The sequence below is a fragment of the Schistocerca americana genome, chromosome 3 (assembly GCF_021461395.2).
Source record: "Schistocerca americana isolate TAMUIC-IGC-003095 chromosome 3, iqSchAmer2.1, whole genome shotgun sequence".
NCBI lineage: Eukaryota > Metazoa > Arthropoda > Insecta > Orthoptera > Acrididae > Schistocerca > Schistocerca americana.
In genome coordinates, this window is record NC_060121.1 from 424,104,701 (window position 1) to 424,122,173 (window position 17,473).

Below are 17,473 nucleotides of genomic sequence, written 5' to 3' on the forward strand. Positions count from 1 at the left end.
ACAGACAGACAGGAACATTTCTTGTATGAGAACCCATATGAGAAGGAACTTTAGCAAAGAAAACTTGTAATATTTAGTAAGAAGCTAAAAGAGAAAAAAAATGGCCTTTTGATCATTGTAACTTAAGTGATGAAAACTTTGCGAAATTCTTACATAGTTTTCTTGGTGTTTTTAATGAAACATTTCCACCTAGATGCTAAAACAATAAAATGACAAATAAATTAAAGTGAATTACCAAGAGCATAAAATTTCCAATGTAAAGAAAAGGCTACTGCACAGAGAGTTGAAATATAATAAAGATATTGACTTTGTTGAATATATTAGGATCCATAAAAATATATTTAAAAGCGTTGTCAAGGCATCAAAACATCTGGCTAATAACAGACTAATTTTAAACCATAAAAATAAGACAAAGGCCGTGTGATCAGTAATTAAATCTGAGTTAGTTGTTAAACCCTGTACCAAGAAACTCCAAAAATTGACATTGAAGGAAATACTAATGTTAAGTCCAACTCAAATACTAATGAATGCTGTATAAATGAACAAAAAATCTTCTGATTAGGCTGGAATACTCACTGAAGTTATTAAAGCCATACACAATAAAATTGCAAAGCCACTAGCTCAAATAAAAATCACTGTTTTCAAGAGCACTGTTTCCCAGTGGTGCTGAAATATGCTGAAGTCAAACCATTCTTCAAGAAGGGATCCAGAGAGATCATGGGAAATTATCACCCTATCTTAATTCTCCCAGCCATATCTAAAATATCTGAAAAATCTGCTGTTGTCCAAATCCAAAATTTCATTGCAAATTATTCTATTAATCTAAACAATCATTTATATTTTTAACATGGGAAAACACCATAGATGCAGTGAAAAGTTTCACAGAGAAAATTAGCAAGTCATTAGACAAGAAAAATAAGTTGGCAAGAATTTTATGCAACATCACTAAGCCATTTGATTCTGTAAACCATGCATTGCTTATTTACAAACTTGAAAAGTATGGCATTAGTGGCAGTTGCCTACAGTGGCTTAAATCCTATTTATAAAACATAAAGCAAAGAGTTAGCATCTTTTTAAATGGTGCAAATTATTTTTCTGACTGGGAAAAAGTATCTCAGGGTGTTCCACAAGGCTCAATTTAGGCCCAGTCCTATTTCTCTTCTATGTTATTGACTTATCATTAAATATCAGCTCTCCATCAGTTCTGTTCACAGATGATACTCCTGTCTTAGTTGAAAATCAGCATTCCGAAAAAAAAAATTCCCAAATCTGCGATCAGAACTCTCAGTACCTTAGAAACTTGGTTTCAGCTAAATGAATTAAATCTAAACATATCTAAGACCCACATGATGCAATTCAAAAGCAAAGAGTCAAAGTGTGAGCAGATTAAGATTGCACACAACAACCAAGATACTGTATAGAAGAAGTTGACTCAGTCAAATTCTTAGGTTTAAATGTAGTAAAAAATTTGAGCTGACAGGCACACATTGAATATCTTGAAAACAAACTGAGCAACTTTGCATTTGCCATGCAAATATTATCAACTGCAACTGACATGGCCACACAAAAAGTAGCATAGATAAGCTACTTTGAATCCATTACTAGGTATGGTATTGTTTTTTGGGGTAACTTGATAAACATAGTGTGGATACTAAAAATACAGAAAAAATAATTTGAAGTATGTGCATTGCAAACAAAGAATGGTAACGTCCATTTTGAAAACTTAAAACATTAACTCTGCCATCCCTGTGTGTGTGTGTGTGTGTGTGTGTGTGTGTGTGTGTGTGTGTTTGAGGAAAACCATTTTGTTCATGCTCCCCACCAACCAGCTCAGACCTTATGCCCAGGGACTTCAATATATGGGAATGAAAATTTGTAATTAATTAAAGGGAACAAGTTAATGCAGACGAATTTAGGTGCACGTAGAAGAAAGCTATAATATATGAGGCACCAACACTGAAATGTTATTACTCAGTGGATGAATTCATGCAAGACGAACTGGAAATTTGAACTGGATACAATGTGTTACACATTCCAAGAAATATCATTCTAATATTATTATTTATTTTAATGCTATTATTTATTAGTATAACAATAATTGTTACTGTATTATAAATTTTTACATGTTTCCTGTATGCAAACCAAATGGATTGCAAATGTACATAGTGAGATGAATAAACCACAATTCGATTACTTTCATTTGATTTGTGAGTGGGTGAAAGATTTTATTAATGCCTTGTTTACACATTGGAAGGTGGAAGTTATGTTCTTTATGGTATTTATTTTAGAGTGTATAATTTTCTTCCCTTTTTTTAAAAAATCAAACAGGATGATTGTATTATGCCATGACCACAGTTACCACTGTTTTTCTGAAGAGAATTAAAGGGGCATATTATGAACATTATGAGCAGTACTGACAGTTAAAATTAAATATTTAAAGTGCCTTTAATGTGGAGCCTGAGTTCTGTCATTTAGTTTAACATGTCTCTGAAAATACAAAATTAGTTGGTGAAGATTTTGTGTGTTGTGTAGGTTTGTCTCGCTGAAACTTTGCAATATGTTGTGGGGACTTGTTTGTCATCAGTGGGTGATAATGCTGACTTTTGTTGGAAAACCTTCATCAGGAGATTAAATATCATGGCAAAATCTATGGTGCCAAGTTAAAAGATAAATCTTAAAATTCAAGTCATATCAACCTTGAATATATCTAATTAAATAAATAAATAATCTGTACAAACCCTGACTACCTAATAACTCACTTCAACCATAATCAAAAGACTTTGATGAATAATAACCTAATTTTAAAGGCATATATCTAACAAAATTAGTTGAAATAAAAGATATAAATCATATAGAACCAGCAAGTCTAACACTGTACAGCACTGAAGTTTAATTGAATGGCAACAGAAATGGGCCATTGGGTGGGCCACAAAATCTCAATGACCTTTTTACGTCTCTTATTAGGAGAAGCCAGTAAGCATTTAACCTGTTTCATCCTTGCATAGCCCTTCTCAGATTCTAGTATTTTAATTGAACCATGGGAGATCTCTCAAAATTATAATGGATTAGCAGTTACTAGAAACACATTTAAATGTAATTCATATCTTTAGTGTGGAGACGGAAAAAAATTCTGTCCAACTATCCTATGAGGAGCATTCAAAAATAAATTAGCTAGACACTGTAAAATGAAAACTGCTGAAGTAAAGGTGATACCAATTTTTTTACGAAAAAAGGTGTGGTCCCTATAGGACTGCTGAGGCCACAAACTCATGGCTAGAGGGACATGGGCCCACTCTCATGTGACAACAGAGAGAGCTTGTGCGTGCATCTACTATGCTGCACTCAGCAGTGTTGCAAACAGAGAAATGGAGGCTTCAAAAGAAGAGCAAAAGGTTGATGTGCATTTCCTTACAACAGAAGAGATATGGGGAACAAAAAACAGATGTAAGCCCTCTATTGCAGACCTGTGAATTACAGTGTTTTCCATACACTTGTGCCATTCTTCGATGAATTTTGATTCCTCACACTCCTTCTATTGTAATGAAAAGCACTACACCTCTTTCCTCTTCTTTTGAAGCCCCCATTTCTCTGTTTTTAGCACTACTGAGTGCAGTGGATGGTCAACACTTACACATGGTTGCTCTGTCATCACATGAGTGTGTATCCGTGTTCCTTTAGTGGAGGGTTTTGGTTCTGAGTGCTCTTATAATGACTGCACATTCTTTTGTGTACAATGGGACTGTGATCCCTTCAGCAGTTTTCATTTTAGAGCCACTGGCTCATTTCTTTTTAAATGCCTCTGACAGTAAGTATCATTAATGTGACTGTGCCATAGTGACTGGTTCCTGTGTGTACTTCAGTGGGACTAGGATTGCCAAGCTTGTTTGTTGTGAAGATGGCCAAACACACACATTGTACTCCTGCTAGGTATTTTAAGGCAAATGCGGCCACAGCCTTTGGTACATTAAGCAATGAAGTTACACTTGTTGTCCATAGCATATCAGCAGCTGACAAACAATGAGCTGTCACTAATTTACTTTGATAGACATTGCCAGCTCGCCATGGCATCCATTGAATTTCCCCTCTTAAGATTACAAAGAGCAAAATTTTGTAGGTTATAAAATTAAATGTTAATATTTACCTTTTATTGTGTCACTTATTGTCAGAAACATACCTTCATAAAACGGAAGACCAGTTTGTGGATTGATTTGAGACCTATACTCCCATGTCCAGAGTGAACTGTTGCCTGTTGATAATATTTCTGGTTCATTCACTGTGCGTACTTTGTCATCAGGTCCTTAAAACAATGGAAATTCATTTATTTTAGAGTCATGCCAGTAAACTGTGATCCATTTTGATAAGCTTGCTGTAAATAACCTTTAAGAACACTGCTATATAAAGGTACATCTAATTCGTTGCTTCCCAGCACTGTAATCATTAATTACAAATATATCTGCACTACCTTTGTTAACTCAGAACAAAATGCATAGAACTCCACTATTCATAACACATTTAAACAACTTTTCAATGGCGAGGAGAACAAAGAAATGGATGCTCAAAGTCATTTACTTGAGAGACTGAAATCTAGGATCAGACGGTATATGCACAGATGGTCTAAAATTAGTATGTACATTACAAATTTGATGAAATAATATAAAGTATATTTTCTTTGTGGATAGGATTCACAATAAAAGCAAATTTGGAGGCACCTTACAGATGTAGGCACAGACAAGCTGCTGTCTCAAAAGTTTGGAGATCATTTGAAGAGGAATGGACAGAATATAATGTAATTAAGTATTACTCAGTATGTCCATATTTGTATGCATAGTAGCACACTTCAGTCTTTCAGGAAATACATCTGTGTTATTGGTTGGCCATACAGATATTTCAAATACTGCTTGCCTGAGTAGTGAACAAGACAGTCTGAAAATTTTAGAACTTTTTTAGGTACTCTATCGCTGAAAAAAATTGTAGTTTTCAGGGGTGCAGCAATCTTTATGTCTTGAGTGACTAACGTTTGCAATACAGTTTTTGGTTTAGTTTCATTCAGACGCAGCTGATAGTTAAAACCTCAGAGGTGCAACACAGAATATATATTACAATATATTTCTCAATAACGTATTACAGAATTTGAGTTATCAAGACATATTTCTCATGTTTTGCACACAAGTCTAAATAATGACAGCCAATGTTTTTGGAACTGTTGATACTGAGTGATCTCTCTCAAACAGATAGTAGCTGATTTTAAGACTTCGGGTTCAAATGTTAACTAACTCTATAAAGTACAGGTTTGAGGGTTTGGCTTCTACTCAGAGCAGCTCTTATAGGCCTCTCAAAACCTCTGGTCATTCAACCTCCACTCTATTTTCACTTTCCACTGTTTACCCAGAAATATGGTGTGTTATGTTCAGAAACAAATCAGCATTGTGGTTGCTTGATTTTTCTTCAGTCAGCCAACCACAGCAAAAAACCTGTAATGTCAGAGGAACATCATTGTTTTGTCATGTAAACACATAAATGCCACATATAAAACACACATAAAACATTCAGTGACCCAATTTTAGATCTGAATACACTAAGCTTGAATCAATGCTAACATACACCACATTAAAAATCTCACCAAAACGTGTCCTTTAATGTTATTTGTAGTGATACTGTGTCGAGGATATGTGAAATTTGTGAATAAAAATGCTAGCTATAAATCCTATCTTATAGTTAGCATCTGTTATTACTTAGGAGTTGATTGTTAAATAGAAAGAAGAAGCAGTATATAAAATTTTGGCTACAGTGTGATATCACCCCCATCCCCTTCCCTGAAATCTTGTTTGTGGCAACAGACTGATCTGTAGCACAGCCCAAGGCAAAGGTGCTCATACACTAGTTTGTAGTGGAAGGGGTGGGCTAGGCCTGGGAGATGAATGGCGGCTTGAAAGTAGCCATAAAAAAGTTCCAACCCTTTTAAAGACCTGTGCAGTACTGGATTTTAGATCATTTCTTGAAAGGAAAAATGCTGTACTTTTTCGGGGGGGGGGGAGCATGGTCATCTTTGCCACTGCATATGGGTGGCCCTGGTTCGAAGTCTAGATTAGTTCTGGTCGATAAATGTTGCAGCAATCCCAATATGAAAACCACAAACTGTGCCTAGTTTCATACAAATAAATTTTCTATTTTAAACGGTGTTCTTTTATACAGCATGATATTTTGACACCACATCTCAGTCCATTACTATTTTAGCATTCTTTTCCACAATCTCATTTCAAAACTAGATGAAAATATTTCTTCTTTCTGACTGTCCGTTATTCACTGCTATATAATACTAAACTCCAGACAACACACTTCAAAATTCTCAACTTGCTAAGCAACTAAAAGATTTTACTTTTTCTAAGGCTTTTCAGCAGCCTATGTTGTCTCCATTTGTTGTAAATTTCTGCTACTTTACAATTTGTTACATGAATTTGTTAATGATCATAAAATCAGTAAAATAAAAGGTTGAGAATCAAAATGCCAAGTAGCTTCAAGTAATAACTAAATTTTATCCCAGGCTTTTTTGGTGATAAAATAGAAATCATTTGGTTGGATACTGAGTGCTTTAGGATGTAAAGAAAATTTGTAATCCTTGCAGCAGAACATATCCAGAAATTAAAAATGAATCATCAAGCTTAATTTAAAATTATTTGTTTACTGTTCTGTAAAATGTTACATCAGCCACAATACAGCTCTACTGTGACCACTTGTCCACTTGGTTGTGAATGGTGCCAGTAGTAGGTCTAGCTGGCCTGTACAGGGTTGTCAGGCACCAGAAAAGACTCCAGAGTATTACAACCATGCATCAAAGCAACAAGTCTGTCTCTGAAACTGAAATTGAGTCAGTGTTCTGTGCTAGGGGGAAGCATGTACAAAAGGGCATGGACCTATCATCATTGGCAGTTAGAATATGTAGTGAATCTTGGTATCCCTTAGGAAAATGCCACTAGGGGATGGGGAAGGACCACTTTGTGCACTCTGCTTGTTGCCAGGAGGCATAGTTCAATATGTTGAAGAAGCTGTACTAGAGGCCATTGAGGAAGCAGCGTGCAGATACTTGCAGACGTGGTGCACATTGAAACAAACACTTGCCTGATATCTGGGTCTGGACCAGTGCAGTAAATGACAAAGAAAGTTGAGAAGACCAGACAAGTTCACAGAATTTCAGTGAAGTTCACAGACTGCTGCCCTGTATACAGAACTGATCATGGCCTCCTCAGTCATCTGGAAGGCTTAAACTGAAGACTTTGGTTCTGTGATAAGCTACACTGCAAATCCCCAGCATTTTTTCACAAGCTTGGGAACTCTTGGGTCCCCCTAAATGGATCAGCAGTATACTACCTATCAGAGGCTGCTGCTCAGTCCTAGTGCAATAACACGTCTGTGTTAGCAGGCCAGAACTGGACAAAACTGCGCAAACTCTACTCACTTCTCACCTGCAACTATCAGCTGACTGATGAAATTTTCTTAGGTTATCAATCAAGTCATGTTTTGATGAATTTGCTACTAGTGTTGGATCCTGTTCCTTCCTTTATAGCCACTGGATGGCTTACTCCTTAGGCAGCAAAACAATGGAGGAGGAGGGGGGGGGGGGGCGGATGAGGGAGCAGAGGTAGTCATATGCCTCTGGAAGAGATGTTGCAGCCAGGACGGGGGAAGGGGTCTGGCAGGGTAGTGAGAGTCCAGGCATCGAGTCCTAGTACTCTGTTCTTCTAGCTGCCTCCACCACTTTCACATCAGAGTATTCCTGACACCTTTTTGTCAAACCACATCCCACATGGAACTCAATAGGAAACTGCTGTCGCAGTTGACAAGATTGTCATGTACTCTTTGTCACCTCTGCCTCTTTGATGACCAAATCTCATCACCTGTTGGCACATCATAGCACCTTCGTCTGTTCAAAAGTAAAAACATGACCTTCGTTAATGTTGTGCTCTGCTACTGCAGACTTGTTGGTTTGGCCAAGGCGAATACTCCTCACATGTTCTGAACAGCACTGCTAGATTCACCGTTGTGTCTGACCAAAGTACTACATGCCACACTTACAACAGACACTTTAGACACCAGGTGCCCAATCTTAATTGGTCATTGACTGATCAAAGAACACCCTTGATTTTGACTTTTGAGTGAAAAATGATTTTTGTGTTGTGATTTTCCATTATCCTAACGGTCTTGGCCTTGTGCAGCCCTTCAAACTGAAGGAATGCCAGGCACTTCACTCCTTCTCCCAAACTATTCCTTGCTTCTTCTTGCTCAGCTATAGAGCACATCTTATTTTTGCATCAGAGAAACTGTTGTCATGAAAGGAATCACACAGATGCTGTAACTCAGCAGACAGACTCTGACGCAGCCCGTGCCACACTAACAGCTTCTGGAATTTAGTCATCAAAGAGGCATGGAGATAAGAGTATATGATGATCTTGTCAACTGGGATAGAGGTTTCTAACTGAGCTCCACATGGGTTGTGGCATTAGCAAAAATATGTCAGAACTGCTCTGATGTGAAAGCTGCAAAGCCTACAGCAGAAGAGACAGGCAGGACCAGGACTTGACATCTGGGTCCCCCCTCCACCTGTCAGGAGGCCCATCTCATCGTTGGCCACAACCTCTCTTCTGGAGGTATGCAATTGGCACTCCCATTGGCCCCTCAGCAAAGGACATGAATCCAACACTTTGCCTGAAGATGAAGAGTAGGAAATTTGTTGAAATGTTTTAGAAACACGACTCAGCTGGTGACCCAATAGATTTCATCAATGAAATGTGCCATATAGCAAGGTTAGGAGATTCTGCACAGCTTCAAGATGCTGCAAAAGATGTGAATCAAGAGGGGAATCTGCTCAGAAGATTCTTTTCCTTACAGGAGTGTCAGGACAAGATGATGATGATGCAATTTATCCACTTATAACATCCCATCAACACAATGAGGGCAAAATGCAGCATATGAGGTCAGCCCCAGTGCGGGAACACATCTGTGTCACTAGAGCTGGACAAAATTGCACCAAATCTGCTCAGCTGTCACCTGCACTGTGCAGCCAATTGCTGACTCTGCATATGGGAATGGGCAGCTGGAAACACCTTCTTAACCAGTGAACTCTGCATGTGGGAAGCCACTGTGAAAGAATTCAGCAACTTTTACCAACTTATTGGGACTTGCCTGTAGAAAGTTGACAATAGTGATTCAAGGACTGTCATCAGCTTGAGTGGAAACAAACTGGACAAGGCAACAACATCCTTGCTGTCTAAAGATCTGAATTTTGCACCAGTTCTGAAAACATTACCTAAATATGAGATCAGCAGCAGTGTTTCATGGGCTCCCCTCTGATGCTACTGAAGAGGTGAGAAGGAAGACCTACAGGGTCCCTTACAATCTCAAAGAATAAGAACTCAGTGAACAAATGATGTTTCTGTGTTGTTTGGCCCACTGAAGACCTACAGCATCATACGCTGCTGTGACCAATGGCCTTATGCAAGACATCCAACACCAACTGTCCATTGATGCAGTTCCCTTCATAATATTCACTCAGAAACTGGTCAAGATGGAGCTGCCTTCACTGCCAGCAGCTATTCCTGTCAGGTTTCAAACTGATTCTCATGACAAGATGTGATCTCTGGATATGTTGGTTGAGCAATATTTATGACTACTGTCCATACTCTGTGTTACATGGTTGCAAATGGTGCATTATTTGTTGTAGACACTTTGGATAATCTGCATTCATACACTAACAAATTGATGGCTTTATTTTCAGTGTTCTCATGAAAATGTTCAAACGCAATAGCTCCTCTCTACCATTTCGTCACACTTCAACCTTGACCCATCTTAGTGCACTGATTCCATAGATCCATGGCTCTATAGACTATTTCACTACCATGACTTACATCAGTAATGGAATGTCACAGGCCTGGCTGGTGCTAGTTCTACAACATCAACACACACCAAAGCAAACAACGTGTTATTTTAAGGGATTACTAATATTTTGGCCAGTGAGCTTATCATCTGCTGATGGCTTTCTAAAAATTCTAAACCAGCTATGATACCAATTTTGTGACCCAAAGGTGAAAAATTACATAAAAGAATTTTATTTACAAGACAGCCACTGTGTTCATCCTAGGCAGTTTGCCTAGTCTGTGTAAATTTGCTCATGTTGCAGTTTCAGCATGAGTGATTAAGAAATCCAGATGGAAGAGTGTGAAAAGTTTAACAATATTTTCAGCCCTATTGGAGATTTCTTTTTTAAAATTCAGAGGAACAGCAAATGTGATCTAAAATGTTATGTCAAATACAAGATTAATCATTCATAAAGCTCAATAAGCTGTCACGTGGGTAGTCGATTTAACCCTGAGAGTTACAGCATTGTTCTAATGGAGTGCATGAACTGCTCCCTGTCAAGTGTGTAATGGATTTAACCCTGATGAGTTACAGCATTACTGACCATTTGAATTTTAAGAGGGGAAGATCTAAGTGAACTTAAAATGCTATTAAATTTTTTCAAACACTACTTCTTCGTGTGAAACTGAAGCTAAAATAGAAAACAATTTGTTATAGATTGCCAAGTGACAAATGCTTGCCAAAACAAACCAAACTTGCTGACTTCCTAGCGTTTTACTAACCAGGCTCATTCTTTTATAATGATGGTCTTTTCTTTTGTGACCATCTAATGGAGATTTGCACACAGAACTCACAAAAAAACAGAGATTGAATGACTATATATTCACTCATCCAGTTCATAAAATCACTTTTAACTGTATATACAGACAATAGAATTTCATAAATAATTATGAATCCTTCATATGTTGTACTTCAATAGGCTCTATGAAAAAATACTGAGTAATAAATATAAAATACCTGAGGATTTTTAATTTAATAACAAACACAATATCTTCTGAGAGAATTTGTGTAATTCAGTAACATTTAATTTTTTCCACAGTATGATAAATTCCTAGTGTACCTATCATACTAGAAGGATTGGTGAGTAGAGATCCAGTGGTTTTGTAACTTTCTGGAAAGTTAAAACTATGTGCACAATCATGACTCCGTGCTGGGACCTTTGCATTTTTGCAGGTAACTGCTCTACCAACTGAATTGTTTCAGAATGACCCACAACCCACCCTCACAGTTTATTTCCATCAGTGCCTCCTTCTCAGCCTTTCAAACTTCATAAAAGTTCTCCTTGTATACCTTATGGGCCTAGCATTTCTGCAAGAAAGGATATATCAGAGAAAAGGCTTACCCACAGCCTAGGATATTGTTTCCAGAATGAATCTGCACTTTGCAGCAGAGCGTGCACTGATTTGAAACTTTCTGGCAGATTAAGACTGTGTTGGGACCTTTGTCTTTCATGTCCAAGTGCTCCACTGATACAGAGCAGGTACTAGTGGCACTAAAGCTGTGATAATGTGTTGTGAGTTGTGATTGAATTACTTAATTTGTAGAAGATTCTCCTATAAAAAGTAAATGTCTCAGGTTTGAGGCCCAGTGTGGCACACAGTTTTCATCTGTCAGGGAGCTTTAAATCAGGGAACAATCCACTGCAGAGTGAAAATTCACTAGGTGTCATTTGATTGTAAGACACTGGCCATATCATGTGCAGTTTGATTTGAAATGTGGAACTGATGTATTTTATGCATTTTACACTGACACAGTGACTGACCCACTTAAGGGTTGCATTTTTCTCATTTTGCACATGGAATACACATCTGTGATAGTTGCATGCATTACCACCATGATCACAAGAAACCCTTATTATGGACATCATTAGAAGGAGCTACCACTAAAAACACATGTGGAAGATAAGATATTATATGATCAGTTTTGCACTGTGACACGAATAACAGAGGTAACTTAAATTGCAGTGGGGGGCGAAATTAGAGAATAAAAAAAGCATGAAATAAAGTATCTGTTGCAAAAATATAAACAGCCTTTGCTGGAGAATGATCTCCCTCATGAAAATCTCAAAAACTGTTAGGTTGTGAGCCTGATATGGATAAGTAAAATTTATTATTTTTGAGTGTTTTAATGATTCAACTTTTTCTCAAATGGATCCTAAACCATGACCTTTGGCCTAGACTTTTCTTAAAATATGGAAGCATAACGACCTAAATCCTTTTATAGGGGTTACTTTAAAGTGGGTGTAAACTGGCATCCTGAAGATTGGAGGATTACAAGGTCATTTTTAGATAAAACACAATGTATTGCTCTAGGTCTGATCACATCATTAAAAATATTGTGTGAGGGTAATCAGTAAATGAAATAGAATACAGTATTCTAAATTCTTTGGTGTTTATATTGTGTTTGTCATTCACACCAATAGGTAACACTGCTTTTTCTCTTGTTCTGGTCCAAAAAATCAGAGGATGACTATAACATAAGGTAAAATTGATAAAATAAGCAAATGTTGTTATGATCTTGACTGTTGATTTAACCTAAATTATAGTTCCTTTGCAATTGAATGCATGTGTACTATTTTAAATCTTCACTGCCAACTTATTCCAGCGAGTTCAAAAAAATTTCTCTGGGAGGTGCCAGAATGCCATTCTGGCCAAAATTAAGCCCTGATGGCAACAACAAAGCAAAGTTTGAGCTCATCTCATGCATTATGACTATTATTATCATAACACTTGTTACAGCAGGAGCCAGTAACCACATTCAGATGTCAATGACAAATGCTGCTAGTAGTTTTTCTGTCACATCCATGCTTTGCATGTGGGTAATGGAAAACCAGGGATGTTGCCGCCTCCCGACCTCAACTATACTTGACCACTAATCACTTTCTTTTTTGTTTTGATCAAAGTATAGTGGCATACAGGGCACTGAAATTGTGAGACACAAACTGATGAAGATAGCAACTCACAGAAAATGAACTTTTAATAAACCACCCACTCTGCTCAGATCTTGCTCTTTAATAATTTTAAAGTTTTAATTTATAATTGGAGTTATCCATTAAGGTAACAGGAATTTTGCCTCTAAATCTTAAAAATATTGATATAGAAACAGCCCTAAATTCTAAAAATTAGGGTGTGAAAGCATTTTTACCATTCACAGCTTATTTAGTAAACAATTTATGAATGAAATGGAAATTTTCTTTTGTTACAGTACTATATTTTCTATGATAATCACAAAATTACAGTAAAAATACAAATTAGAGACTAACCTGTGTACTGGCCAAAGTCCTTTGGATCATAAAATATTTGGTTTTTCCACATATTCAGGTCCAGCAACATGACAAGAAAAATTATGCCATAGTTGAACCATTTTCCTATGATGAAAATAAGGTGTATAAAAAATCTGAGTAACAAAAATTTAACCTTATTCTGTAAATGAAAATGAATATTATCTTTCAAAAAATATTAATAAAGGGTGATAACAATTCCTTACATTGAAAATTTTAAGTGAAACATATACAAGAAAAATAAAGAAAAAATGTATAAAAGTTATAGTGAAAATGTGTTACGTATCTCTTCAAAGCAGGCAAAAAGTCTAACCAGGAAAGAACCACTCGCACATGGAATACATGTTAACAGCAGACAGACATAAAAAAAGGTCGCTCAGCTACATTTTTTGTGCACACATTTCCATTGCACAATAAAGTAAAGATAACAGCTAATCTAAAATACTCAACTGTTCTCAACAATTCCGTATGTTTTGAGTGGTTGTCTTCCCTCATACTGTGTTGTAATTTGAAACACTACTCATTTTAAATAAATAGCTGTACCTGTTATGTCTACTTCGGCGTACTTCCACTGCAGTGTAGCTACACTGAAACCCGGAAGGTTGACGTGCAATGTTGTTGTGAAATGTGGGAAGTCCCAGTCTTGCATGACAATCAGTAAGTCCATGACTAGGATGAAAGAAGCCAGAAATGCACGCGAAAGCTCTGTAAAATAAAAATTAAAAGTGTGCCTTCAATAAAAACAATGCCTCACTGCCATGATGACCCAAAGAAAAACATGTACTACACTAATTTTAAGACTACTGTATGTATTATGTAGATTGGGAAACTTACAAGACAGTACTGACCATATGACTTGTTTTAGCAGACAGATTAAGAAAGGCGTAATGGCACCACCCAGTGTCACTATGGAAATGGAATGTTCAGCACAACATTACCATCAAGCACTGCCAACCACCCCTTATTGAGTGTTTATCAGGAGTGCCCTCTGATGAGAATATGCCAGAATTCAGCATATAAGCTAGCCTAGGACCAATCTCAGTCAGTTGTGGAATGACCTGTGGAGTGTGCAGTGAGTGTGCTATTGGTTTGGCTAGGATGTTTACTTTGTAGACTCTATTTGTCATAGTTAGTACTTTGATATTTAATTTGCTTTTGTTTATGGACTTAATGATAACTTGTACTGCTTCTGAAGTGTGTTCTGTGTATACCTCTTGTGAACAGAACAGGGCAAGCCACTGTTGGTTGTGCTTGTAGGTTGTCTTTTTAAAAAAGTGGCAGCACCTTGGGACCCATGACACTTGCAAATCAGAACTTGAACATCTTTGTTATACATTGAGAGTGCAGGTGTAGCAGGAATGTCTCCCAAACCACCTGTGTTCATGGCTTTTCCAACATTTAATGAACAACAAGAAGGGTGAGATGGTTACCACTGACAATTGCAGTTATATTTTACGGTTAATTAAATTTCCAACTTCAAAAGACAAAAGGCCATGTTCTTGTCAGGAAATTCTGAACTGAATCACCTAACGTAGAAATTTGAGCCATTAATGAAAATAAAGGAGCTTGAGTTGTCCAGAACATTTTATTTACTACAAGAACGTTTTTGACACAAAACATGTTATTGCAGCCAGGTTAGAATTGTGGCTGTGAAAAAAGGGTCTCAATCAGTCTCATACAGACTGGGACACTAACATGGGTTAAGTAGCTACAGTTTGTAACTACAGAATGGGTGGTGTGTTTGACCCTGTGGAAGACAGTTTATGTGTATTAAATACCAACAAACAGTATTTACAGTATGTTCCACTATATTCTGTGCCAGTTGCTTTTGTGTGGTCTAAACTACTGGACAGAACAGTTGTTGCATTGTGTTCAACAGTGTTTTACAATTTGTGTAATGGGGCAATAAGAATACATGAAAGTTGACTGGTTGCAAGAAAACCAATCAAGACCGGGGGAAGATTATAAATCACATGACAATTGTTAACACAGACTCCAACAAGATGACATCAATATTATACAGAAGATTTATATTAAAGCTGGAGAGACATATTTTTCTCAATCTAGGTCACTGTTCTCCATAATACTGCTGAATATAGATATTGCTGAATTAGTATTGGTCCCCAAATATAATGTTACCCAACAGATCTTAAGAAAATGAACAAATGTTTTGTGCAGACTTAAACCATTCCCTATTAATGAAATTTACTCCTTTTAAGTGCAATTAATATTATCATATGAAAAAAAACTGAAAATGGAAGAGATCGAAATCAAAACACTCAGACTGGAGCATATGGCAAAAATAATTGCTACAAAGTAAGAGTGTAAACTGCTATTGGGAAAACAATAAGCCATTGTAGGTCTGCAAGGAAGGCATACAAATTACTTTAACCACACTAACTGGAAAAATCTGGATACAACTGGGAAATAAAAATATCAGCATTTACTGTGAATATAATTCAAAATTGGCCATACATTGGTGTACTCACAGAAAATGATTGAGTCAAGGATGTTTTCTATTTTAAAGGACACCCAATAAATCCATTTATAAAATTTCATTTCCATTTGCATCTGCTTAAAAAGGATGGTTACATTGTATCTAAATTTGGTGAGCTGGGCGTTGTGCATGTAGCAATAGAAAAACCATTTGTGGAGTTTAAAACTGAGGATAGAATGTCATTCAATGACAATTTATTTGCAAAAACTGTAAACTTATGTTTTATACAGAAATTCTACAAGAATGTGGAGCAGAAGAGTTGCAATGGACACATGAGAAGATGTTGATTGCTCTAACAGTAGTGTTATGTGGGAAATAAAATACAAAATTATAGTCCCTGAATGCTTTTGAAAAATGGATGAAAGCATGGCAACACTTGTTTCGTACCTATATGAGCCACACTTTACAGGTAATTTGGATGTGGCAATAACATTGGGACACTTAATTCAAGGGTCCACTGTGACTTTTATCTAGCAGGGCTCAAAAACTGAACTAGATTTATTGCAAATTAAAGCAAGTATTCATGCAGTCCCCAGTTCTCAGACATATTTTATAATAATACGCAACTAGGAACCAACAACTGAATGAAAAATGTCAAATAATGTTAAGGGCTTCTTAAGCGTATAGTTTTCATGATCAGCAACAAACAAAAATACTTACAGAGACAGTAATATTTTAAGATGTGGTTAATTGTAATCGATGTTACTGAATTTGGCTGTGAGCTTTGTAAAGCTGGTTGCTTACCTCAGGGGCAGAATGATTTTGTCAGGTATGAGGGATTAGGGAGTGTGACAAGAAAAATGTTTTATTGTCTCCCAATAGTGACAACTCATGGGTGTACATGACTCATACTGATCAGCTGCCATGGAATAAATTTTGGCGCAGAAGTGCTATAGATCTGTGAATGTGCATTACAGAGACAATCATCTTCAGATGTAGTACATATTTCTAGGAAGATACATGAAATTAAATTAAGGCTGTTGTAATACCACACAATAAGTAGAAGAAAAATGACATTTAGAACATTTAGTAAACATTTGTGAACATGTCTCATCTGCATAATGCATTTAAGTGTAAGTACAGTTACTGTTACTAATCATCTGCTCAAGCAGATGGTACAACAACACTTTGATTGATTGATTGAGGGGGATATCAGACTAAATGGCTAGGTCATCAGTCCTAACAACACTTTGTCACAATGTTGGGGTCACTGATTGTGGCAACAATCTAAAACAGAGGAAAGTCAACACAAAGTGTTCTGAATGGTGTTGACTTTTAAGGATTAGTATTTGGAGGCCAGCAGCCGATTTATCATGCCCTTACGGACGTCTGAGTCACAGCTCTTGTACAAGATAAGTAATTTAAATAGTAGTAAACTGTTTTTAACACTTTAAACTAATTTATTACATTAATTATAGTGCTCTTCAAGCGTACCATTAAAGGTTTTTGTCTTACTCACGTATTTTCACAGTAATCACGTAAAGTTCGTTTTGTTTACATATCGCGGCCAGGCTGAACTTTTGAGCTTTCAGATCAAACTTCATACCGCAATTTTAAGTGCATTTACTGATAGTTTAGTGTGCTAAATACGTTTGCTGCCCCTTTATATCTGTAGAGTATCGTCATCTCTTAAGAAATTTCCAATAAAAAACTTCTGAACCACTGTTTATATAGTCGCCAGTAGGCCTAATTTTTCGTACACGTATTTTCATTGTTTTCCGGTAACTTAATTGTCTTTCTGTCACTAAAATCGATTTGTACCATGAGTGTAAAGTGCCTGATGTGCC

At 36.8% G+C, this 17,473-nt stretch overlaps 1 protein-coding gene across 2 annotated transcripts in view; it reads right to left on the reverse strand.

Moving 5' to 3' along the window:
- Nucleotides 1-17,473, reverse strand: part of LOC124605832 (transmembrane protein 117-like) — a 217,745-nt gene that overhangs the window by 35,019 nt on the left and 165,253 nt on the right. For both annotated transcript variants that reach the window (XM_047137761.1, XM_047137760.1), the window contains exons 7-9: nucleotides 13,733-13,894; nucleotides 13,172-13,276; nucleotides 4,175-4,297 (exon numbers count right to left, since the gene is read on the reverse strand). In XM_047137761.1, coding sequence (XP_046993717.1) covers nucleotides 4,175-4,297; nucleotides 13,172-13,276; nucleotides 13,733-13,894 — 390 coding nt within the window. The remainder of the gene's footprint in view (nucleotides 1-4,174; nucleotides 4,298-13,171; nucleotides 13,277-13,732; nucleotides 13,895-17,473) is intronic.